General features: G+C 47.6%; 1 protein-coding gene across 2 annotated transcripts in view; it reads left to right on the top strand.

Annotated features, from left to right (window-relative positions):
- arhgef3 (Rho guanine nucleotide exchange factor 3) overlaps positions 1-25,911 on the top strand; it is a 134,024-nt gene that overhangs the window by 9,550 nt on the left and 98,563 nt on the right. For both annotated transcript variants that reach the window (XM_033036579.1, XM_033036578.1), the window contains exon 2: positions 16,921-16,987. In XM_033036579.1, coding sequence (XP_032892470.1) covers positions 16,921-16,987 — 67 coding nt within the window. The remainder of the gene's footprint in view (positions 1-16,920; positions 16,988-25,911) is intronic.

Here is a 25,911-nt window from a genome sequence, read left to right as displayed (position 1 = left end):
TTTTCGGTGTAAACCAGCATCTGCAGTTCCTTCTCGTATATAATTTCTTCAGTAAGTTGATACGAGTTGTCGATGTAAATTAGTATCACACGTATTCGGGAAGGACCATTCAGAAGCCTGATAACAGAGGGGAAGAAGCTGTTCCTGAGTCTGGCGGTGCGCGCTTTCAAGCTTCTGTACCTTCTGCCGGATATTTTAAGAATAAGGAGTAAGTAATTTAGAACGGAGACGAGGAAACACTTTTTCTTTCAGAGAGTGGTGAGTCTGTAGAATTCTCTGCCTCAGAGGGCGGTGGAGGCCGGTTCGCTGGATGCTTTCAAGAGAGAGCTAGATAGGCCTCTTAAAGATAGCGGAGTCAGGGGATATGGGGAGAAGGCAGGAACGGGGTACTGATTGGGGATGATCAGCCATGATCACATTGAATGGCGGTGCTGGCTCGAAGGGCCGAATGGCCTACTCCTGCACCTATTGTCTATTGTCTATTGAAAGAGGAATGGCCGGGGTGGGACAAGTCTTCAATAGTTCAGTTTAGTTTATTGTCACGTGTACCGAGGTACAGTGAAAAAAACGTTTGTTGCGTGCTAACCAGTCAGCAGAAACATAACACCTGATAACAATCGAGCCGTCTACAGTGTACAGATACAGGATAAAGGGAATAACGTTTCGTTGTCGGACCTGCACGCAGAGAACTGGGCGACATCTTTTACTCTCTTGCCTTTAAGGATGCATACCTTCAGATCATTAATTAATACTACGTTAATATTTTACTCAAGATTCCAGCAACTGCAGTTTCTTGTGTCTCCAGTTAATGAGTAATTGCACGTAAATCTATTTGACATGACTTCATTTATTTGCTGCAATATTATCTAATCTCAATGAAACTTTTGTCCTTTAATGTGTGAAAGCTTGCCTTTGACTTTGCGGGGCAAATAATGTTCACAATCGAAGATAATGCTGCATTAACATACCGTTTAGGAAGCCACACAGTTACACCAATCACCTGCCGAAGGCTTCCTCTTGAACGGACCGACAGTTTTGCTCTTTATTTCTTTATCAGAAGTTATCAGACTATTTCAATGTTTGGTTTGTGACGTGATTTGCAAAATAAGCGTTTTGCAAATAATCCCAACAATGTGAGTCCTGTATTGATATCGTTGAATCACTGATCTGTTTCTACTGCAGCCGTCAGCGTGGTATAGTTTCTCTTGTTTGATGTGTTTTGTGATTATTAATCTGGTTTCTGGTCATGTTCACCGTCGGGACTGGCCCCGGCTAGATCAGGGCAACACATAACGACACAAGCTACAAGAGCACATATTTCGCCTGGGTAGTCTACACCCCAGCGGTATGAACATTGACTTCTCCAATTTCAGGTAGTCCTTGCTTTCTCCCTCTTTCCCCGCTCTCCCACAGCCCACTGTCTACGCCTGTTCCTTCCTTCTTTCCACCCCCCCTCCCCCCCAAGTCTGAAGAAGAGTCTCGACCCGAAACGTCACCCATTCCTTCGCTCCATAGATGCTGCCTCACCTGCTGAGTTTCTCCAGCATTTTTGTCTACCTTCAATTTTTCCAGCATCTGCAGTTTCCTTCTTAAACAATCGTTCATCAACGCCATCACTTTAGTCTGAATGATGCAGAGATATTATCGTTTCGCTGAACACCAGCGCTCAGTCCACCTAGACCTACCTGATCCACCACTTGTTAAACACTTCAACTCCCCCTCCCATTCCCACACTGACCTTTCTGTCCTGGGCCTCCTCCATTGTCAGAGTGAGTCCCAGCACAAATTGGAGGAGCAGCACCTCATATTTCACTTGGGCAGCTTACACCCCAGTGGTATGAACATTGACTTCTCTAACTTAACGTAGCCCTTGCTTTCTCTCTCTCTCCATCCCTCCCTCATCCAAGTTCTCTGGCTAGTTTCAAAGTCCTCCTGATTAGATTTTACTGATTGTTTTACTTGTAATACAACATTATCATACACCGCAGCTTCTCCTCGGCCAACAATGACCCATTCTGCGTTGATCGTTGTTCCCTTTGATCTATTATTGATTATTGATGTGAAATTACTGAAAAATGTCGACGGTAAAATGTTTGCCGTCTAAGTTGTCTCTGGCCATTGTTAAAGCGTTGAACTTGATGTTGGAGATGTACACTCGGGCCAGGCGGCTTTAGAGTGAGGTGTTGACCAATACCAATGGATGTGAAGTAACACAGTGACTTTGAAAGAAGGTGTACGAATACTGAAAGAAAAAATTGCTGCCTTAAGGGCCTGTCCCACTATACAAGTTTACCCAAGAGCTCCCCCGAGTTTAAAAAAAAATCAAACTTGTGTTATATACGTAGCGGGTACGTTGGAGCTCGGGGACGTCTCTTAGCGGCTCGTAACGCTAACGGCAGGTACTCGGGAAACGCGGTAAGCTCGTGAAGTTTTTTCAACATGTTGAAAAATGTCCACGAGAGCCCCCGAGTACCTACGAGCGGCCATTACCGTAATTCTCCGAGCTCGAATCAGGGGAAACTCAGGAGAACTCTTGAATTAGCTCGTAGAGTGGGACAGGCCCTTCAGTCGCATAGCAGGTGGGCTGCCGTGCAGTTAACAGCATGACTGTCACCTTGTTCTGGCTTTGCCACAATATCATAATGGCGCAATATCTGGATCTGGACGTAGTACGCTGAAAATCTCCAGGTAGGGCATCACTCAGCACTATGATGGTGGTGGGCGTGCTAGTCAAGATGGAAATGCTTTTGGAGTTGCATCTTTGTATGTGTTGATGTTTTGGAGATCTCTGATGCTGGATGGTAGGGTATTCCAATCCCTTGCTGTCTTGAAGAACAACCAGTGAGAAAGTGCTAACAAAGTGCCCTGCGGAATGAAATAATTTCAATAGACAATAGACAATAGTTGCAGGAGTAGGCCAATAGGGGAGTTGAGGGAGTGCAGCGTAGGTTCGCCAGGTTCCCGGGATGGCGGGACTGTCATATGATGAAAGAATGGGTCGACTGGGCTTGTATTCACTGGAATTTAGAAGGGTGAGAGGACATTTTATAGAAACATAAAATTCTTAAAGGATTGGACAGGTTAGAAGCAGGAAAAATGTTCCCGATGTTGGGGGTAGTCCAGAACCAGAGGTCACAGTTGAAGAAGAAAGGGCCAGCCATTTAGGATTGAGATGAGGAAAAACTTTTTCACCCAGAGAGTCGTGAATCTGTAGAATTCTCTGCCATAGAAGGCAGTGGAGGCCAATTCATTAGATGTTTTCAAGAGAGAGTTAGATTTAGCTCTTAGGGCTAACGGAATCAAGGGATACGGGGAGAAGGCAGGAACGGGGTACTGATTTTGGATGATCAGCCATTATCATATTGAATGGCGGTGCTGGCTCGAAGGGCTGAATGGCCTACTCCTGCACCTATTGTCTATGTTTCTATGGTAGACAAAAATGCTAGAGAAACTCAGCGGGTGAGGCAGCATCTATGGAGCGAAGGAATAGATGACGTTTCGGGTCGAGCCCCTTCTTCAGACTGATGTGGGGGGGGGGGCGGGAAGAAGAAAGGAAGAGGCGGAGACAGTGGGCTGTAGGGGAGGGGAAAGAGGGAGAAAGCAGGGACTACCTGAAATTGGAGGTCAATGCCATTACAGCTGGGGTGTAAACTGCCCAAGCGAAATATGGGTATGATCACATTGAATGGCGGTGTTGACTTGAAGGGCTGAATGGCCTACTCCTGCACCTATTTTCTATGTTTCTATGTTTATTCACAACTCTCTGGGTGAAAAAGTTTTTCCTCATCAGCCCACAAGGTCCGTGCCGAACGTGACGATGTATAAATAATCCCCTCTGCCTGCACGTGTGCCCCTATCCCTCCACTCCCTGCACATCCGTGTGATAATCATCTCCTCTGCTTCCACTACCCAAGGAAACTCCCGCACACACCAGTCATAAGGACCGTCACACTGACATACAATTCATACAAGTGCGAGAACATAGAACTCGTGTGAATGAATCATCGATGATCAATGGAGAAAACCTCTCAGAATGTCGAGCACAATGCCAGATGGTGAATCTGGTGGAGCACATCACTGATACGAACTCAAAGAACTTTTTATTGAAATCTGAATGTATTGAAGTCTGAAGGAGGGTCCCTGCTCGAAACGTCAACTCTCCGCATCCCACCATTTACTGGAAATCTACTAACTAACTAAATGGGATGATCTTAAAAAAAATAGCGATGGTCCCTGGTTTGATCAGCACATCGATTGTATGCATGTGTTTTACCGAATTTAATTTGTGCAAAACATTCAGTGCTGGGTGTAACTTAATCAAGTTACAAAATTCATCATCACTCCCAGAGGTGGTGTTTGGTTTCCAGAATGAGCCATACAAATCCACACACGCATTGGAGAAAATAGACACACAATGAATCTTGCTCTCCGAACCCTCGCTTGGATTCCTCTCCCTCAAATAGATAATAGACAATAGACAATAGGTGCAGGAGTAGGCCATTCGGCCCTTCGAGACAGCACCACCATTCAATGTGATCGTGGCTGATCATCCCCAATCAGTACCCCGTTCCTGCCTTCTCCCCATATCCCCTGACTCCGCTATCTTTAAGAGCCCTATCTAGCTCTCTCTTGAAAGCATCCAGAGAACCTGCCTCCACCGCCCTCTGAGGCAGAGAATTCCACAGACTCACCACTCTCTGTGAGAAAAAGTGTTTCCTCGTCTCCGTTCTAAGTGGCTTACTTCTTATTCTTAAACTGTGGCCCCTGGTTCTGGACTCCCCCAACATCGGGAACATGTTTCCTGCCTCTAGCGTGTCCAAACCCTTAACAATCTTATGTGTTTCAATGAGATCCCCTTCTAAACTCCAGAGTGTACAAGCCCAGCCGTTCCATTCTCTCAGCATATGACAGTCCCGCCATCCCGGGAATTAACCCTGTAAACCTACGCTGCACTCCCTCAATAGCAAGAATGTCCTTCCGCAAATTCGGAGACCAAAACTGCACACAATACTCCAGGTGTGGTCTCACTAGGGCCCTGTACAACTGCAGAAGGGCCTCTTTGCTCCTATACTCGATTCCTCTTGTCTGTCCCGCTGAGTTACTCCAGCACTTTGTGTCTATATCTGGTGTCACCTCCAATACCAAGTATCCTTGTGCTGTCTTTAATCCATCCCCTTCACAGTCAGTCAAACGTTGCCAATTAATAGCACGTCAACTCAAAATGAAAACTTAGCTGGGTGGAACTGGAGAAAAGAGGATGGTTCAATCTGGATGTTTTTCTCAAGTACGTGTTTAAACTCTGATGCAAGTTTGGATCAGTATTTGGTCGGCGTTTAGGATCAATAGGCTTACTTGGAACTGTGTGTAAAGTTCATTTCTCTGGCAGCCCCAAGTGCAGGAATGTTGTTGATTATATCTTACTTCAACAAGGCCTCTCTGCTTTCCGTGTCTAGGCCTTTTTAAAACAAAATATTGAGGGTTTAACAGATTCTGAACAATAAATCAATATTTCCAAAATGTCTTGGATTCTTCCATCATTACTTAGAGTTCTGGCTCAGGTTGTGGAAACGTGATTTATTAGCCATGAGCGGTGTGAGCTGCTGGTGAGCTGTTGCTCCTGAGTGGACAGTAGCTGGGAATGTTAGTAAAGGGCCTGTCCCACTTACGTGGCTTTTTCGGCGACTGCCGGCACCTGTCATAGGTCGTTGCAGGTCAGCGAAAAATGTCAACGTTGAAAATCCAGCGGCGACCAGAAAGACGCTACGACTCTTTGGGCGACTGAGGAGACGACTCACGACCGTACAGGCGACATGTCGCGGGGTGAAGCCTGTACGGTCGTGAGTAGTCGCCCAAAGAGTCGTACCTTGTTCTGGTCGCCGCTGGATTTTCAACATGTTGAACATTTTTGGCAACCTGCTGCGACCAATGACGGGTGCCGGCAGTCGCCGAAAAAATTGTGTAAGTGGGACAGGCCCATTAATGAGGCTTTCTGGAGAGTCGGGAGAATGTCGAGAAGGGCAGGTGTACGATAATCACACCTAGTAGCTGCCTCACACCTCCAGAGACCCTGGTACAATCCTGACAAAAAGGATTTGAGTATAGGAGCAGGGAGGTTCTACTGCAGTTGTACAGGGTCTTGGTGAGACCACACCTGGAGTATTGCGTACAGTTTTGGTCTCCAAATCTGAGGAAGGACATTCTTGCCATAGAGGGAGTACAGAGAAGGTTCACCAGCCTGATTCCTGGGATGTCAGGACTGTCTTATGAAGAAAGACTGGATAGACTTGGTTTATACTCTCTAGAATTTAGGAGATTGAGAGGGGATCTTATAGAAACTTACAAAATTCTTAAGGGGTTGGACAGGCTAGATGCAGGAAGATTGCTCCCGATGTTGGGGAAGTCCAGGACAAGGGGTCACAGCTTAAGGATAAGGGGGAAATCCTTTAAAACCGAGATGAGAAGAACTTTTTTCACACAGAGAGTGGTGAATCTCTGGAACTCTCTGCCACAGAGGGTAGTCGAGGCCAGTTCATTGGCTATATTTAAGAGGGAGTTAGATGTGGCCCTTGTGGCTAAGGGGATCAGAGGGTATGGAGAGAAGGCAGGTACGGGATACTGAGTTGGATGATCAGCCATGATCATATTGAATGGCGGTGCAGGCTCGAAGGGCCGAATGGCCTACTCCTGCACCTAATTTCTATGTTTCTATGTTTCTATGACCTCTGGTGCTGCCTGTGTGGAGTTTGCACGTTCTCCCTGTGACCGCATGGGTGTCCCCTGGTTTCCTCCCACATCCCAAAGACGTGCGGGTTTTGTAGGTTCAGGATGTTTCCACTAGTGGGAGAGTCTAGGATTAGAGGTCATACCCTCAAAATTAAAGGACGTTCTTTTCGGAAGGAGATGAGGAGAAATTTCTTTAGTCAGAGGGTGGTGAATCTGTGGAATTCTTTGCCACAGAAGGCCGTGGAGGCCAAGTCAGTGGATATTTTTAAGGCAGAGATAGATAGATTCTTGATTAGTACGGGTGTCAGGGGTTATGGGGAGAAGGCAGGAGAATGGGGTTAGGAGTGAGAGATAGATCAGCCATGATTGAATGGCGGAGTAGACTTGATGGGCCGAATGTCCTAATTCTACTCCTATCACTTATGACCTAAATTGGCCCTCTGTAAATTGCCCCTAGTGTGTAAGGAGTGGAAAAGATACTGGGATAGCATAGAACTAGTGAGAACGGGTGATCGATGGTTTGTGTGGAGTCGGTGGGCTGAAGGGCCTGTTTCCATGCTGTGTCTCTATACTAAACAAAACCTAAATGGTGTTGTGTTGATTCCAGTGCATCAAAGGTCAACAAATAAGTGGTGTTTTGAGACTTTGCATGGGTCAAGTCATCTTTCTGTCCAAATGTGTAGCAACTATGTAGAGAATATTTTGGAGGTGAACTGTTTTTAAATTAATAACTCCGTAAACAACTCAGAATGAGAGGAATTCTTTTCTAATGCTTCACTTTGAAGAAATTCGCTCAACTTTTTTCCAACAAGATATTCCAAGTAACCTAAATTTCCTAAAGGAATGCATTAAACACACTTGGCAAACGTTTGCGACTCTGCATCTAAACGCTGGACTTAACTCATCGACTCCGGTTCGATCCCAGCGACTAACATGTGAGTGATGGTTTACAAAACCAGCTGGTTGCAAGAAACACTCGTAGACAAAAATGCGGGAGAAACTCAGCCGGTGAGGCAGCATCTATGGAGCGAAGGAACAGGTGACGTTTCGGGTCGAAACCCTTCTTCAGACTGACGTGGGGGGGGCAGGAAGAAGAAAGGAAGAGGCGGAGACAGTGGGCTGCGGAAGAGCTGGGAAGGGGAGAGGAAGGAGGGAGAAAGCAGGGGCTACCTGAAATTGGAGAAGTCAATGTTCATACCGCTGGGGTGTGAACTACCCAAGTGAAATATGAGGAGCTGCTCCTCCAATTTACGGTGGGACTCACTCTGGCCATGGAGGAGGCCCAGGACAGGAAGGTCGGATTCGGAATGGGAGGGGGAGTTGAAAGCTGAGCCACCGGGAGATCAGGTTGGTTATTGCGAACTGATCTGTATTGCGAAATTATATCTGTAATTAAAAATCAAAGATTATTTTCTTTGTGATTAGCTTTTGACGTATCGCTAAATTAATGTTGAGGAATAGAGTGGACGCGGTGATTGTAACAACATGACCTGTTGATTTAAACCATCAGGAATGTGCACCAATTAAAACATGAGTATCTGTATGCAACCATTAACTTTGTCAGTCTTCAGTTAAGATCAGTCCTAAACCAGCCCCACACAGCTGTAAATGTAGAATCAATCCAGATGTTAATGATGTAATAACGAGGAAACACTTTTTCTCACAAAGGGTGGTGAGTCTGTGGAATTCTCTGCCTCAGAGGGCGGTGGAGGCAGGTTCTCTGGATGCTTTCAAGAGAGAGCAAGATAGGGCTCTTAAAAATAGCGAAGTCAGGGGAGAAGGAAGGAACGGGGTACTGATTGTGGATGATCAGCCATGATCACATTGAATGGCGGTGCTGGCTGGAAGGGCTGAATGGCCTCCTCCTGCACCTATTGTCTATTGTCAATTGTAATTGGGATGGCAAAGTATATAGTAGACATTAGCAACGTTGAACAAATATGAACTGCACATACAGCCAACTATAGTGCTCTAAACAATTCCATTTAAACTTAAGAAAAAGGTTACTGAATATCTGGGACTTACTGGGTAGATGGTAAAATCTGCCGTTTCCCTCCCTGTTCCCCCTCACAATAGGCCACTTATGGACAACAACAGAACAACAGACAGCCAATCATGTCATCTCTGGGTGCCCGCTCTACCACCCACCACATGGAGCTGTGTCGGGGCCTGGCAGACATTGACGCCAACAGAGACAACAACCCGGCTGGTCAACACCCGGCGCCAGATCTAACTATTCCTTTGGTTTATGTTTCATTTGCACGAAGAAGAAGACTTAAGGGCCTGTCCCACTTACGTGTCCTTGGCATGCAAACTACACGACCTCGTGGTCACGTTGAGGTGTACGGGCATCGTGTGGCTGCGCAGGGCCAGTCTCACTGAGAAGAGCGGAGGGGTATGTAGTTGTGCGCGAGATCGCGCGGGGCTCCGAACTTTTTGTAGTGAACAAAATCTTCGCGCGCCAACGGCCTGTCACGTAACTGACGACCAAAGTGGGACAGGCCCAAGACCCTGGCGCGACGGTGCCTGACCCGCTGAGTTACTCCAGCGTTTTGTGTCTATCTTCCCATGGGAGGAACGGGAGGCATTGCAGCAAGCTGTGGCCATGGTAACGGCAGTGTTGTGCAGAGGGTGCAGCCTACGACACATCTGCTGCACCACAGCAAACAGCTGGCGGACAGATGTTGCTGTTGGCAACGGTGATCCCAGTTTATAAAGGGGGGAGGATTAACTGAATGATGTAAATGGATATTTACATGGAAAGGGAGAATTCAGTTGTGCCCTGTTCCATTACAGAATGGAACTGAATATTAAAAACCTCATTATGTTTCTCAGTGTGTGTTACCTTCAACAAGGAACTGCAGTTGCTGCTTTACAAAGTAAAAGACACAAAGTGCTGGAGTAACTCAGCGGGTCAGGCAGCATCTGTGGAGAACATAGATAGGTGACGTTTCGGGTTCAGATGTTGCCAGGACTCGAGTGCCTGTACTGAGGTTGAGCAAGCAAGGACTCTCTTCCTTGGAGCGTGAGAGGGTGAGGTGTGATACAAAATTATGAGAGGAATAGATCGGGTAGACGCACAGAGTCTCTTGTTCAGAGTAGGGGAATCGAGCACAAGAGGAGGTAGGTTTAAGGTGAGGGGGGGGGGGGAGGATTTAATAGGAATCTGAGGAGTAACTTTTTTACATAAGGGTGGTGGGTGTATGGAACGAGCTGCCAGAGGAGGTAGTTGAGGCTGGGACTATCGCAAGAACGTTTAAGAAACAGTTAAGGGCCAGTCCCACGAGCATGCGACTCCATGCGGCAAGCGCGACCTAACGTGGTGGCTTGAGCCGTACGGCCTCGCGGTGCCGGTCCCACTTCGATCGCCGGAGCCGTATGGAGTTGTACGGAGCTGGTCCCGACATCGCGCGGGGCTCCGAAAAACTGACCGTGTTCAAAAATTCCGCGCGACAACGGCCTGCCGGCCCGCAGCCGCCTCGACGCTGTACGCATCGCCTCGACGGGCGTACGCAGCGTCTTAACGCCGTACGTCACGCGCGAACTTCCCGCGGACTTGGCTCGAACTTCACATCACTCACTCGACCTCTGCGCAACCCTCGCTTCCGGTTTGGTCGCGCTCGCCGCATGCAGGTCGCATGCTCGTGGGGCAGGCCCTTTAGACAGATACATTGTTAGGACAGGTTTGGAGGGATATGGACCAAACGCGGGGAGGTGGGACTGGTGTAGATCGGATATGTTGGTCTGCATGGGCAAGTTGGGCCGAAGGGCCTGCTTCCACGCAGTATCACTCTATGAGTCAATGACTATATGACTCTTCTTCAGCCCAATGAGTCTCCAGAGATACTGCCTGAGCCGCTGAGTTACTCTGGCACCTTGACCCTTTATTTGAATGGGGTATGATTCAATGTCACGGGTGTTCAGCTGTGAGTTGATCCACCTGTGTCTTGGTTACGACAACCTAATGTCTTTCTATTCTGGACTTCATTCAGCGGCAGGTCCCAAAATACGTCAGCACCAGAGTACACGAGAGTGGGATAACGTGGAACTAATGTTGAAGGCAGGCAGCATAGAAAATAGAAAATAGGTGCAGGAGTGGGCAATGGCACAATGGGCTAAGTGTTCGGCTGGCAACCGGAAGGTAGCCGGTTCGAATCCCACTTGGAGTGCATACTGTCATTGTGTCCTTGGGAAAGACACTTCACCCACCTTTGCCTGTGTGTGAATGTGTGTGAATGTGTGTGAGTGATTGGTGGTGGTCGGAGGGGCCGTAGGCGCAGATTGGCAGCCACGCTTCCGTCAGTCTGCCCCAGGGCAGCTGTGGCTACAGAAGTAGCTTACCACCACCGAGTGTGACTGAGGAGTGAATGAATAATGCGATGTAAAGCGCCTTGAGTATTAGAAAGGCGCTATATAAATCCTATCCATTATTATTATTATTATTATTCGGCCCTTTTGATCATCCAAAATCAGTACCCCGTTCCTGCTTTCTCCCCATATCCCTTGATTCCTTTAGCCCGAAGAGCTAAATCTAACTCTCTCTTGAAAACATCCAGTGAATCGGCCTCCACTGCCTTCTGTGGCAGAGAATTCCACAGATTCACAACTCTCTGGGTGAAAGGGGTTTTCCGCGTCTCAGTTTTCTGTGGGGAAAAGGAATAGGTGACGTTTTGGGATGTCTGACATGTGCTGCTACTGTATCTGCCTCCACCACCACCCACCCCTAGCAGCGCGTTCCAGGCACCCACCCTTCTTCAGTCTGAGAGTCAGGGGGAGAGGGAAACGAGAGGTATAGACGGTGATGTAGAGAGAGATATAGAACAGATGAAGGAGAGATAGGCAAAAAAGTACTGATGATAAAGGAAACAGGCCATGGTTCACTGGGGGCTAGGTGAAAATGAGACTCAACAAGACAACAATGAAACTAGTGCAATGACTAGGATGGGGGAGGGGCGGAGATAGAGGGGGGTGCTTAGTCATGGGCCTGTCCCACTTAGGCGATTTTTTCAGCGACTGCCACTGTCGTAGCAGGTCGCTGAAACAACGGCGACTGAACCCCCTACGACAATGTCTACAACAACCTACCACCAAGTCGACGTCAAGCTACCGACAACTGGCGACCCATTAGGGCATCCACCTACGGCAACCTGCGTCCACCCGCGACAAGCTACGACAATTCAGTCGCCGGTACCTGATGCCGGTTGACGTAGGTAGTCGCCAATGGAATTCACCGAAGACAACCTACGTCAGGAGAAGTCAAGCTCCGCTCATTGGCGTCAAGCCCACTGTCGCCGAAAAGTTTTCATCATTTCAAAATCCAGCGGCGACCAGAAAAACGCTACGACTCTTGGGGCGACTGAGGAGACGACTCACGACCATACGGGTGACACCAGCCCAGTCGCCTAAAAAGTCGCCTATGTGGGACGGGGGGCATTAGTTGTTGCTGGGATTTTGGTTTCTCTTGCTGTGAGATCTCGGAGAGACTTGGCAGCAGAGGGCGCTGTCTACAGACCTCAACACAAGTCAAGAGTGCTGGGGAAACTCAGCGGGTGCGGCAGCATCTATGGAGCGAAGGAAATAGGCGACGTTTTCGGGGCCGAATCCCTCGGGAAATAGGTAACGTTTCGGGCCGAAACCCGAGGGTTTCGGCCCGAAACGTTGCCTATTTCCTTCGCTCCATAGATGCTGCTGCACCCTCTGAGTTTTCTCCGGCATTTTTGTCTACCTTCGGTTTTCCAGCATCTGCAGTTCCTTCTTGAACACAGTGTTTATTGTCATGTGTCCCAGATAGGACAATGAAATTCTTGCTTGCTGCAGCACAACAGGATATTGTAGGCATAAATAATAATAATAATAATAATGGATGGGATTTATATAGCGCCTTTCTAGAATACTCAAGGCGCTTTACATCGCATTATTCATTCACTCCTCAGTCACACTCGGTGGTGGTAAGCTACTTCTGTAGCCACAGCTGCCCTGGGGCAGACTGACGGAAGCGTGGCTGCCAATCTGCGCCTACGGCCCCTCCGACCACCACCAATCACTCACACACATTCACACACATTCACACACAGGCAAAGGTGGGTGAAGTGTCTTGCCCAAGGACACAACGACAGTATGCACTCCAAGCGGGATTCGAACCGGCTACCTTCCGGTTGCCAGCCGAACACTTAGCCCATTGTGCCATCTGTCGTCCCAAATACAGATTAGATCAGTGTGTCCATATACCATAGACCACATATGAATATACACATAAATAAACAGATAAAGTGCAATAGGCTGTTATAGTTCAGAGTTTGTATGAAGTTGTGTTTAATAGCCTGATGGCTGTGGGGAAGCAGCTATTCCTGAACCTGGATGTTGCAGATTTCAGGCTCCTGTACCTTCTACCTGAAGGTAGCGGGGAGATGAGTGTGTGGCCAGGATGGTGTGGGTCCTTGATACTGGCAGCCTTTTTGAGGCAGCGACTGCGATAGATCCCCTCGATGGTGGGGAGGTCAGAGCCGATGATGGACTGGGCAGTGTTTTCAACTCTTTGCAGCCTTTTCCGTTCCTGGACGCTCAAGTTGCCGAACCAAGCCACGATGCAACCGGTCAGCATGCTCTCTACTGTGCACCTGTAGAAGTTAGAGAGAGTCCTCCTTGACAAACCGACTCTCCGTAATCTTCTCAGGAAGTAGAGGCTCTGATGAGCTTTCTTCATGATTGCATCAGTGTTCTGAAAACCTGAAACATTTTCTGAAAATACCTTACTGGATTTTAATGAAGTGATCTCTCTATTTAACACAAGGCTCAGTTATTTGGGGACATGCATTTCTCACGTTTCTGTGCAGAGTCTGTTGGGAGGTTCTGCTTTTAAAATGGCTTTCAAATATATACAGAGATTTTATCTGGATGTTATTTTTGCTCGATGGTTTTCAAAAGTGTTGATATCCTTTCCTCATGGAGTATCTTAATTTAAAAAAATAGTATTTAAAGCATATGATGGAGGAAATTGAACATGTCACTAGTAGCCAATGCTGTACCATTTCAGGACCAGTGTTCATTCAAAATGAAGTACGGGCCCGACCTGAAACGTCACCTATCCATGTTCTCCACAGATGCTGCCTGACCCGCTGAGTTACTCTAGCACTGTTTTCTACTCAGGATTCCAGCATCTGCAGTTTTTTGTGTCTGCAACATTTTTTCTATTCTGAGTAATACACAAAGTTAAGAGGGGAGATGTGTGGGGCAAGTATCTTTACACAGTGGGTGCCTGGAACAGGCTGCCAGTGGTAGTGGTGGGGGCAGAGACGATAGTGGTGTTTAAGGGGCTTTTAGACAGGCACATGGATATGCAGGGAATGGAGGGATATGGATCACGTGCTGGCACGGACATTGTGGGCTGAAGGGCCTCTTCCTGCGCTGTACTGCGCTATGTTTGTTTTAGTTGTGTTTTAGTTTGGTTTATTGTCACGTGTACCGAGGTACAGTGAAAACCTTTTGTTGCGTGCCGACCAGTCAGCAGAAAGACAATACATGATTATAATTGAGCCATTTACAGTGTACAGATACATGATATGGGAATATAGGTAGACACAGAATGCTGGAGTAACTCAGCGGGACAGGCAGCATCACTGGATAGAAGGAATGGGTGACGTTTCGGGTCAAGAAATCTTCATCAGAATCAGAATTGAAGAAGGGTCACGACCCGAAACGTCACCTATTCCTTCTCTCCATAGATGCTGCCTGTCCTGCTATCTTCGGTTTGAACTAGCATCTGCAGTTCATTCCTACACATGATAAGGGAATAACGTTGAGTGCAAGGTAAAGCCAGTAAAGTCCGATCAAAGATAGTCCGAGTGTCTGTGATGAGGTAGACAGGAGTACAGATTGGTGTGTTTGGGCTTGGTGTATTATCTTGTGTTTGACCATTCCAGAACGCCTGGCTTGTCCACTTTATAGTGGGCAGTATGTTGACGTGGCAGCAGGTAATGTTTTTCTCAGTACAGTACTGTGGACAGAACTGTAGGAGGCAGAGCTAGACTCAGTAATGTGTGTAGGAAGGAACTGCACATGCTGGCTGATACCAAATATTTTAGACTTTGGAGAAACAGCGCAGAAACAGGCCCTTCGGCCCACGGAGCCCTTGCTGACCAGCGATTACCCCGTACACTAACACCATCCTACAATTTACCGAAGCCCATTAACCTACAAACCCGCCGTCACAGTTTTTATCCACAATCAGTAACTCTACTCAACAGCCAAAAATCTGTAGCCTCCCTTTGATCTGGTATTTTGTTGGTTCACATGTTTGATCAATGGTGTTTTATCATTAATGTTTTATTATTATTAATGTTTAGTGTTTTGTGAGTCATTCGTAACTGTCACTGTATGTCATGTTGTTACTTGTGGGCGGAGCACCAAGGCAAATTCCTTGTATGTGAATACTTGGCCAATAGACTTAGTTAATTTGGAGTGTGGGAGGAAGCCGGAGCACCCGGAGAAACCCACGCGACTCACAGAGAGAACGTACAAACTCCGTACAGACAGCACCCGTAGTTGGGATCGAACCCGAGTCTCTGGCGCTGTGAGGCAGCAACTCTACCGCTGAGCCAGCTTTGTGATGGACAGATTGTGGGAGTTGTAATCACACTCAGAGATGTTATTCGTGGATAAATCTTTCATTTAGTGTGGGAGCCAGCTAAGTTTCACACGTCTGCCATGAGTCACCCACCTTGAAACCACACATCACCGCCCCCTCAGTGGAAACAAAGCCTAATATGGTCTATGGCAGACCTTCTCTTGTCACAGCCACTCACCTACGGGTCCTTATCTCTGGAAAGATCTCTATGCTCAGGGTACAGTCACTAACAGATCTGACTTGCGCAAAGGTCAACGGCTGATGGATGTGACCGGGTTAAGGGGCTGAAGGATGAAATAATGAGAAAAATAATTTTCACACAGAGAGTGGTGAATCTGTGGAACTCTCTGCCACAGAATGTAGTTGAGGCCACAGTTCATTGGCTATATAGAATAGAATAGAATAGAATAGTTTAGAATAGTTTCTTTATTGTCATTGTAACATGAACCATGTACAACGAAATTGTAAGAATATTTAAGAGGGAGTTAGATGTGGCCCTTGTGGCTAAAGGGATCAGGGGGTATGGAGAGAAGGCAGGGATGGGATACTGAGTTGGATGATCAGCCATGATCATATTGAATGGCGGTGCAGGCTCGAAGGGCCGAATGGCCTCTAATCCTGCACCTGTTGTCTATGCTTCTAAACTTGCAGCTGTAACGTTTCATTAAAACAGTGGGCATAAAAACCTTTAGTTTATATCGTCTAAATGCTTAAGTCTCCTTAAAGAAAAGGAGGAGTATTGTATGTGGGTGCGATAGTCAATAGACACAAGTTCTATGTTATCCAGGTTTTCTCATCCACTCCCTGCACACTAGGGGGCAATTCACAGAGGGACAATTATCCTGCAAACCCGCACGTATTTGAAGCGTGGGAGGAAGCCGGAGCACCCGGAGAAAACCCAGGTGGTCACAGGGAGAACGTACAAACTCCGTACAGACAGCAGCCGAGGTCAGGATCTAACCTGAGTCTCTGGCGCTGTGAGGCAGCGACTCTACCAGTTGCACCACTGTGTTGCCTATGTTGAACTGGCATCACGTTCGGCATGGACATTGTGGGCCGAAGGGCCTGTTCCTGTGCTGTACTGTTCTATGTTCTAAGCCATTATATGACAGGACCTCCATGAAACAATCCCATCTGCATGGATGGATTAATGAGCTCAATATTCTGCGGAAACTGAAAATGTCATCCATCGTGAGACCGTTTCACCTTTAAATCTGTTGTCTGAGAATGATGTTATTGTTTAGTTTAGAGATACAGCGTGGAAACAGGCCCTTCAGCCCACCGAGTCCACACTGACCAGCAATCACCCTATACACTAACACTACCCTACACACACTAGGGGCAATTTACACATACACCAAGCCAATTTGCCTACAAACCTGCACGTCTTTGGAGTGTGGGAGGAAACCGGAACTCCCGGAGAAACCCCACACAGGTCACGGGGAGAACGTTCAAACTCCGCGCAGACAGCACCCATGGTCAGGATCGAACCCGGGTCTCCGGTGCTGTGAGGCAGTAACTCTACCGCCCATTGTTAATGGTTGTTAATGGTCGATTTTCTTTTTGTTTCGCAGGCCTACTTCACAGGAAGGCAGCAACTCGTCCCTCTTGTCTGTGGTCAGCGGTTGGACCCTCAGGGGGGTAAGTGAGTCATGACATTGTGTAGAAGCTTCTGGACTGGGATACATCACAACTGTACGCCTCTACCATGCCTGCAAAAAATATTTCATAGTCTTGCGTATGCCGTGAATTAGTGTGGAGTAAAGGAACTGCAGAGGCTAGTTTCAACCGAAGGTAGACACAAAATGCTGGAGTAACTCAGTGGGAGAGGCAGCATCTCTGGAGAGAAGGAACGGGTGATGTTTCGTGTCGAGACCCTTCTTCAGATGAGAGTTAGGGGAGAGGGAAACGAGAGATATAGACGGTGATGTAGAGAGATATAGAACGAATTAATGAAAGATATGATAAAAGAAACAGGCCATGGTTCACTGGGGGCTGGGTGAACACAAGTTACAGACAACGAGACTCAACAAGATGTGTGAAGCTGCTACGACTTTGGTGGGGGAGGGATGGAGAGAGAGGGGATGCATGGAGCTACTTGAAGTTAGCAAAATCAATGTTCATACCAGGGGTGTAAGTTTCCAGGTACTCCTGCAGTCTGGAGCGGGCCAGTTGGCAACATTCCCTCATGGACATCTCGCTCTGCTGGGAGACCAACATGTTTTGGATGGACCATATCATTGTGTTAATAGAAACATAGAAATCTAGACAATAGGTGCAGGAGTAGGCCATTTGGCCCTTCGAGCCAGCACCGTCATCAATATGATCATGGCTGATCATCCATGCGCAGGTTCACAAGGTTAATTCCCCGGATGGCGGGACTGACATATGAAAGAATGGATTGACTGGGCTTGTATTCTCTGGAATTTAGAAGGATGAGAGAGGATCTTATAGAAACATATATATTTTTTAAGGGATTGGACAAGCTAGATGCAGAAATCATGTTGTCAATGTTGGGGGTCCAGAACCAGGGGTCACAGTTTGTGAATAAGGGGTAGGCCATTTGGGACTGAGATGAGGAAAAACCTTTTCACCCAGAGAGTTGTGAATCTGTGGAATTCTCTGCCACAGAAAGCAATGGAGGCCAATTACCTGGATGTTTTCAAGAGAGAGTTAGATTTAGCTCTTAGGGCTAACGGAATCAAGGGATATGGGGAAAAAGCAGGAACGGGAACTGAATATGGATGATCAGCCGTGATCATATTGAATGGCGGTGCTGGCTCGAAGGGCTGAATGGCCTCCTCCTGCACCTATTGTCTATGTTTCTATGTTTATTCACAACTCTCTGGGTGAAAAGGTTTTTCCTCGTCAGCCCACAATGTCCGTGCCGAACGTGACGATGTAGAAATAATCTCCCTATCCCTCCACTCCCTGCACATCCGTGTGAAATGTCATCTCCTCTGCTTCCACTATCCAAGGAAGTTCCCGCACACACCAGCCATGAGGACCGTCACACTGACATACAATTCATACAAGTGTGGAAACATGGAGTCATTGCTGGTCGGCGCGGAGCCGGTGGGCCGAAGGGCCTGTTTCCCTTCTGTATCTCTAAAGTAAACCAATATCTAAAAATCATAAAATCAACACATGTTAAAAATCAAATATTATTGTAATAGGTGGCACGGTGGCGCAGCGTTAGAGTTGCTGCCTCACAGCGCCAGAGACACCGGTTCGATCCCGACTATGGGTGCTGTCTGTACGGAGTTTGTACGTTCTCCGCGTGGCTTTTCTCCGTGATCATCGGTTCCCTCCCACACTCCAAAGACGTGCGGGTTTGTAGGTGAATTGGCTTGGTGTAAGTGTAAATTGTCCCTAGTGGGTGTAGGATAGTGTTAGTGTGCGGGGATCGCTGGTCGGCGCGGAGCCGGTGGGCCGGAGGGCCTGTTTCCGCACTGTATCACTAAAGGAGACCAATAACTAAAAGGTATAAACTCGACACATGTTAAAGATTAAATATTATTGTAATAATATACACTAACATGTTTATAGGCGCCAGAACGCTGTGTAAGTAGGCACTGTCGTAAAGCAAGCATGGGCTCCTCAGATCTCGCTGGTCCTGGAGCGGAAACATTTGTTCCATAACGGGATCGACAGCATCAAGACATGGATGAGATCATCCCTCGCCTCCATCAACTCACTCCCTCCCGCCTGTATCTGTCCCCACTCTATATAACGTTAATTACATCGCAGCATGACCACCCCTCTCTGCTCTGGTCACCATAGCCCAGGAAGGATATGATTGCATTGTCGGGAGGGGGAAGGAAGTTAACGAGGATATTGGTGATCCTGGGGAACTGTAACATGGAGGCAAGTCAAGTCAAGTCAAGTCAAGTCGTCACATTTATTTATATAGCACATTTAAAAAACAACTCTCGTTGGCCAAAATGCTTGACATTGGTGGAAGAAAGATTGAATGAACCCTTCTCTGCAGCAAGGGAGGTTTGGGTGGGGGGGGGATCTTAGTTGAATCCTATAACAGTTGAGGTAAAGTAGGTTGCACGGAATAATTTCCCCTTGTAGGACAATCTAACATCTGGGTTGCTGCCGTACAGAGCCCTTCTTCAGTAAAGGTAAAGCTGCCGGCATGATCCACACGGATGCTGAAGAATTGTTCCGACCCAAAACGTTACCTATCCATGTTCTCCACAGATGCTGCCTGACCCGATGAGTTATGGTGCAGTAGCATCTGTGGAGCTAAGGAAATAAGCAACGTTTCGGGCTGAAACCCTTCTGGAAATAGGCAACGTTTCGGGCTGAAACCCGGAAGGGTTTCGGGCCGAAACGTTGCCTATTTCCTTAGCTCCATAGATGCTGCTGCACCCGATGAGTTACTCCAGCACTCTGTGAAACGTCACCTATCCATGTTCTCCAGAGATGCTGCCTGATTCACCAAAGCCAATTAACCTATAAACCTGTACGTCTTTGGAGTGCGGGAGGAAACCGGAGATCCCGGAGAGATCTCACGCGGTCATGGGGAGAACGTGCAAACTCCGTCTAGGCAGCACCCGTGGTCAGGACCAGCACCCGTGGCCCGGGTCTCTGGCGCTGTGAGGCAGCAACTCTAACGCTGCGCACATTAAGCACACAAAAACAAACAAGATATAGTACTGTGGTAAGCAAATATGTCACATAGCTGCTGCCCAATTACAGGCTGTAGTTAAATTGTCATTTGTCAAATGGTTGAATGATCAATAAACCGAGCCCTGGATCGGAAATCTAGAGAGAACATGTTGAAGCCAAGAACACAGTGAGTTGGACTTAACCTGATTGGACATTCTGTGGAGTGATGTGGTAAACATGAGATCATGCACATATTTATTCTGTAATTAGAAAATAAAAAGATTCTGGTCAGGTGCAGGAAGGAAACTGCTTCCTTTTTCTATTTCTGAAAAATACATATTTTGAAATTAAATTTTTTTTTATCATCTTTGGTGAAGATGATAAATGCAATTGATGATTGATTAAAAGATGCAGCACGGAAACAGGCCCTTCGGCCCATCGAGTCCACACTGACCAGCGATCACCCGTTCACACTAGTTCTGTGTTATCCCACCTTCTCATCCACTCCCGACACACTAGGGGGCAATGTACACAGGGTGGATTAACCTGCAAAGTTGTACGTCTTTGGGATGTGGGAGGAAACCGGAGCACCCGGAGGAAATGCACGCAGTCACAGGGAGAAGGTGCAAACTCCACACAGACAGCACCTGTGGCCTGGATCGAACGGGGTCTCTGGTGCTGTGAGGCAGCGACTCTACCCGCCCTTTGCCACCTCAGGATCGAACCCTATGTGTTGCAACCACCTCCCTCGCAGTGTTGACCCATTCTGCTGATGGATCTCTAAGCCATACCCTTTGTATAATTAATGTCAAATCAACTTGTGCACAAACTGACCTGTAGAAAATGATGCTGCATTGGTTCAGGCTTTTTTGTCTCTGTACATAGAATGGAGCGGCTGGGCTTGTACACTCTGGAGTTTAGAAGGATGAGAGGATATCTTATTGAAACATATAAGATTACTAAGGGCTTGGACACGCTAGAGGCAGGAAACATGTTGGGGGAGTCCAGAACCAGGGGCCACAGTTTAAGAATAAGGAGTAACAAGCCATTTAGAATGGAGACGAGGAAACACTTTTTCACACAGCAAGTGGTGAATCTGTGGAATTCTCTGCCTCAGAGGGCGGTGGAGGCCAGTTCTCTGGATGCTTTGAAGAGAGAGCTAGATAGGGCTTTTAAAGATAGCGGAGTCAGTGGATATGGGGAGAAGGCAGGAACGGGGTACTGATTGGGGATGAGCAGCCATGATCACATTGAATGGCGGTGCTGGCTCGAAGGGCCGAATGGCCTACTCCTGCACCTATTGTCTATATTGTCAAGCAATTTAATCATAATATTTGGATTGTTCTGAGAGACATTGGCACGTGAGAACAAGACAAGCTGGGACAATTGCCATTGCTTTAGTTACCACATGACTTATCTGCAAGAATTCAATACTGACAATTGCAATAGGAATCAGAATGTGAGAAAGAATGTTCTTTCCCAGTGAATGTTGGCTGTATTTAGAGGCTTCATTCTGGAGTTTAAATTGTAAAATATCATCTCACTGAATCTCCGAAAGATCGGGGCTGTGTGGATGCTGGGTGGATTTTAAAATCCCAGCGTGCTTTTATTCTCATATTTCCTCAGTTTGTTTTGGGACTTCATGTGGACAAATCACTTCAGTAGCTGTGTGGCCTCCAGTGTTATTGTTCCATGCATTGCAGGAATGGTTTTGTTGTGTGGAATGGTTGTGGTATTATGTCAGAATAATAGATCGTGGAAATGTTGCGCAGATTAACCAACGTAATCTAACAGTGTAGCTGTTCAAAGGCTGCTCGGGGATGATGTCTTTATTTTCCATTGTTAAAGTTTGGCCCCGTAAATTGTTTTCCACGTTGCATTTTTAAAAGGAGGCATTTCTATTATTTGAAGTTCTGGAAACTTGCTGATGAGAGCAAATTACGACGAGGGAATCTGGTTCATTTGTTGGAGGACAGTCTTCGCTTTTTTTAGTTTTTAGTTTCACAGATACAGCGCTGCAACAGGCCCTTCGGCCCACCGAGTCCGCGCCGACCAGCGGCCCTCGCACATCAACACTGTCCCACACGCACTGGGGATAATTTATACACACACCAAGCCAATTCAACTACAGACCTGCATGTCTTTCGAGTGTGGGAGGAAACCAAAGATCTCGGAGAAAACCCACGCAGCTCACGGGGAGGACGTGCAAACTCCGTACAGACCGCGCCCGTGGTTGGGATCGAACCCGGGTCTTCGGTGCTGCAAGCGCTGTAAGGCAGCAACTCTACCTCTGCTCCCCCCCCCCCCCGATGATTCAACAACACTTTATTGTCACGTGTACCGAGGTACAGTGAAGTGTTTTCTTTTGCGTACAACACGGTAAAATCATACAGCAGAGCTCGCCCGGGCACTGCGCACAGAGTCGCCATGTTTCTGGTGCCAACAAAGTTGCATAAAGTCCATGGGGTGGCACGGTGGCGCAGCGGTAGAGTTGCTGCCTCACAACGCCCGAGGCCCGGGTTCCATACTGACCACGGCTGCTGTCTGTACGGGGTTTGGTCTCCCTGTGAGCGCCTGGGCTTTCTTTGGCTGCTCTGGTTTAAGGGCCTGTCCCACTTACGTGTCCTTGGCATGCAAATTACGTGAGCACATGGTCGCGTTGAGGCGCACGGGCATCGTGTGGCCGCACGGGGCCGGTCCCAGTGAGAAGCGCGGAGGGGTATGTAGTTGTGCACGTATATCGCGCGGTGCTCCGGGATTTTGTCCCAAACGAAATCTTTGCGCGCCACCGGTCTGTCGCGTAACTGACGGCCAAAGTGGGACAGGCCCAAGACCCTGGCGTGACGCAACATCTCACTTCCAACAGCAGCAGAAGCAGGCAAACGATCGCTGAACTCGGCCTGGGGCTCACGGCCGTTGCGGACCGGATCCGCCCCCACTTCTACTCCCAGAGCGCGGCCAAGAAAATTGAAGATAGACACAAAATGCTGGAATAACTCAGCGGGACCGGCAGCATCCATGGAGAGAAGCAATGGATGATGTTTCGGGTCAAGACCCTTCTTTCAGACTGAAGAAGAATCTCGACACGAAACATCACCCATTGCTTCTCTCCAGAGATGCTGCCGGTCCCGCTGAGTTATTCCTGCGTTTTGTGTCCATCTTCAAATGACGTCACGGGCTCCAGACGGCTGTGCGGGCGCATGGAGACGCGCGCGACTCTCACGGGACCGTCGCGCCTCAACGTGACCACGAGGTCGCATAATTAGCGTGCCAAGGACACGTAAGTGTGACAGGGGCTTAAAGACGTACAGGTTTATAGGTTAATTGGCTTGGTGTGCGGGGGTCGCTGGTTGGGGCAGACCTGGCGGGCCGAAGGGCCTGTTTCCGTGCTGTATCTCTAAACTAAATTAAGCTAAACACTGCCCGAGGGAGGGTGCAAGTTTTATTTAACTTGTTAGATTTGGGGATTTTGGCGCAGCAGAGCAGAACGTTTGATAAACTGTGGTTGGCAAGAAATGTCCCTATTCTTGTCCACAATGTTTCCTGTTATTCTTGTCTGTGACAATGACAAGGCCTTGCAAATGCTTCTTTCTATAAGGTGACAGGCAATCGCCAATTGTCGACACTTCTTAATATTAATTCTATAATTTCACTATTCAAACTTTCTTTTCTTTTAAAAGAGAGGTGATACTTTGTGATCATTGTCCTGGGCTCGATTCCCCTGTCCTCCCTGTACTGTGTTTGTCCCCCACCCCCAGCCAAGTGGCTATTTTTGACCATTTGCTTCATTGTGGACTGGGCTGTGTTGGAGGCTTCCTGTCAACCTGCTTCCTCCACGGATCAGAAGGCTCGCTGTGTGCGAGACTGATACGGAGTCTTTTGGAAAAGATGATGAATGCCTGCGAGCTGCAACTGGCAGCTGCATCTTGCAGGGTCGATATCGCCAGCCTCCACAAACCTTTCCCTTAAACTGCCCTGCTACAGTAAAAGCAAGTTAACCCTGACAGCAGTAGTCACATCGGTCTCTGTGTGTAGGAAGGAACTGCAGATGCTGGTTTACACCAAAGATAGACACAAAATGCTGGAGTAACTCAGCGGGACAGGCAGCCTCTCTGGGGAGAAGGACAATAGACAATAGTTGCAGGAGCAGGCCATTCGGCCCATCGAGCCAGCACCACCATTCAATGTGATCATGGCTGATCATCGCAAATCAGTACCCCGTTCCTGCCTTCTCCTCATATCCTCTGACTCCGCTATCTTTAAGAGCCCTATCTAGCTCCCTCTTGAAAACATCCAGAGAACCTGCCTCCACCCCCTCTGAGGCAGAGAATTCCACAGACTCACAATTCTCTGGGTGAAAAAGTGTTTCCTCATCTCTGATCTAAATGGCTTACCCCATATTCTTAAACTGCGGCCCCTGGTTCTGGACTCCCCCAACATTGGGAACATGTTTCCTGCCTCTAGTGTGTCCAAACCCTTAATAATCTTATATGTTTCAATAAGATCCCCTCTTATCCTTCTACACTCGGCGATGTTTCGGGTCGAGACCCTTCTTCAGGCTCATCTGACTGTAATAGAATAATAAAAGTTAAACTCTAAAGAGAATTTATAACAAACTACGTGTCGGTATAAAAATGTAATGCGGTGTGTCACGGTGGCACAGCGGTAGAGTTGCTGCCTCACAGCGCCAGAGACCCAGGTTCCATCCTGACTACAGGCGCTGTCTGTACGGAGTTTGCACGTTCTCCCCGTGACCTGCGTGGGTTTTCTCCGGGATCTCCAGTTTCCTTCCACGCTCCAAAGACGTGCAGATTTGCAAGCAAGTTGGCTTGGTAAAATTGTAAATTGTCCCTAGTGTGTGTAGAATAGTGTTAGTGTGCGGGGATCGCTGGTCGGTGCGGACTCGGTGGGCCGAAGGGCCTGTTTCCGTGCCTTACTTCAAAACTAAACAAGGAATTTACAGCAAACTCCAGTGCTATTTTTGTAGACAGATGCCGGAATACCAATCATTTTTCGCTGTTGGTATTCATGGTAGATCATGGTAGATGCCACAGATGGCAGTGGAAGCCAAGTCAGTGGATATTTCTAAAGCAGCGATATCGAGATACTTGATTAGTGCGGGTGTCAGGGGTTATGGGGAGAAGGCAGGAGAATGGGGTTAGGAGGGAGAGATAGATCAGCCATGATTGAATGGCAGAGTAGACTTGATGGGCTGAATGGCCTAATTTGCTTAAGAAGGAACTGCAGATGCTGGAAAAATCGAAGGCAGACAAAAATACTGGAGAAACTCAGCGGGTGCAGCAGCATCTATGGAACGAAGGGTTTCGGCCTAATTTTGCTGTCGTGACTTACGAGCTTATGAACTTATTATTGTCCTATAAGAAACCTAAGCAGTTTAAGGGCTTGACAGTCTAATTTAGTTAAAAAAAGTTGATTAATAGTTAGTAATAGTTGATTAAACTTTAGTTATTTTTTTGTAATATGTGAGAGGATAATTCCTACAGAGCTCAGTTTAAAATGACTGGCCCCTGAGCTGGAATCTATGCATCCTTGGCATAAACAAGGAACTGCAGATGCTGGCTTGCTACAAAAAAGACACAATATGCTGGAGTATCTCGGTGAGTCAGGCAGCATCTCTGGAGAACGTGGATGTGTTTGTTTTCAGCCACCCTTCTCCAGACTGATTGTGATGGGGGGGGGGGGGGGGGGGGAGAGCTGGAAGGGAGATGGGAGCAGGAGAACGCCTGGTGAGTGATAGGTGGATACAGGCTTAGTTTAGTTTAGAGAGACAGTGCCAAAACAGACAGTACTAGGGACAATGTACATTTATACCAGGCCAATTAACCTACGAACCTGCACGTCTTTGGAGTGTGGGAGGAAACCGAAGATCTCGGAGAAACCCACGCAGGTCACGTACAGACCTTTATGGAATTCCCTGCCGCAGT

This window comes from Amblyraja radiata, chromosome 18 (assembly GCF_010909765.2).
Source record: "Amblyraja radiata isolate CabotCenter1 chromosome 18, sAmbRad1.1.pri, whole genome shotgun sequence".
NCBI lineage: Eukaryota > Metazoa > Chordata > Chondrichthyes > Rajiformes > Rajidae > Amblyraja > Amblyraja radiata.
This window is presented reverse-complemented; position numbering and strand designations above follow the sequence as displayed.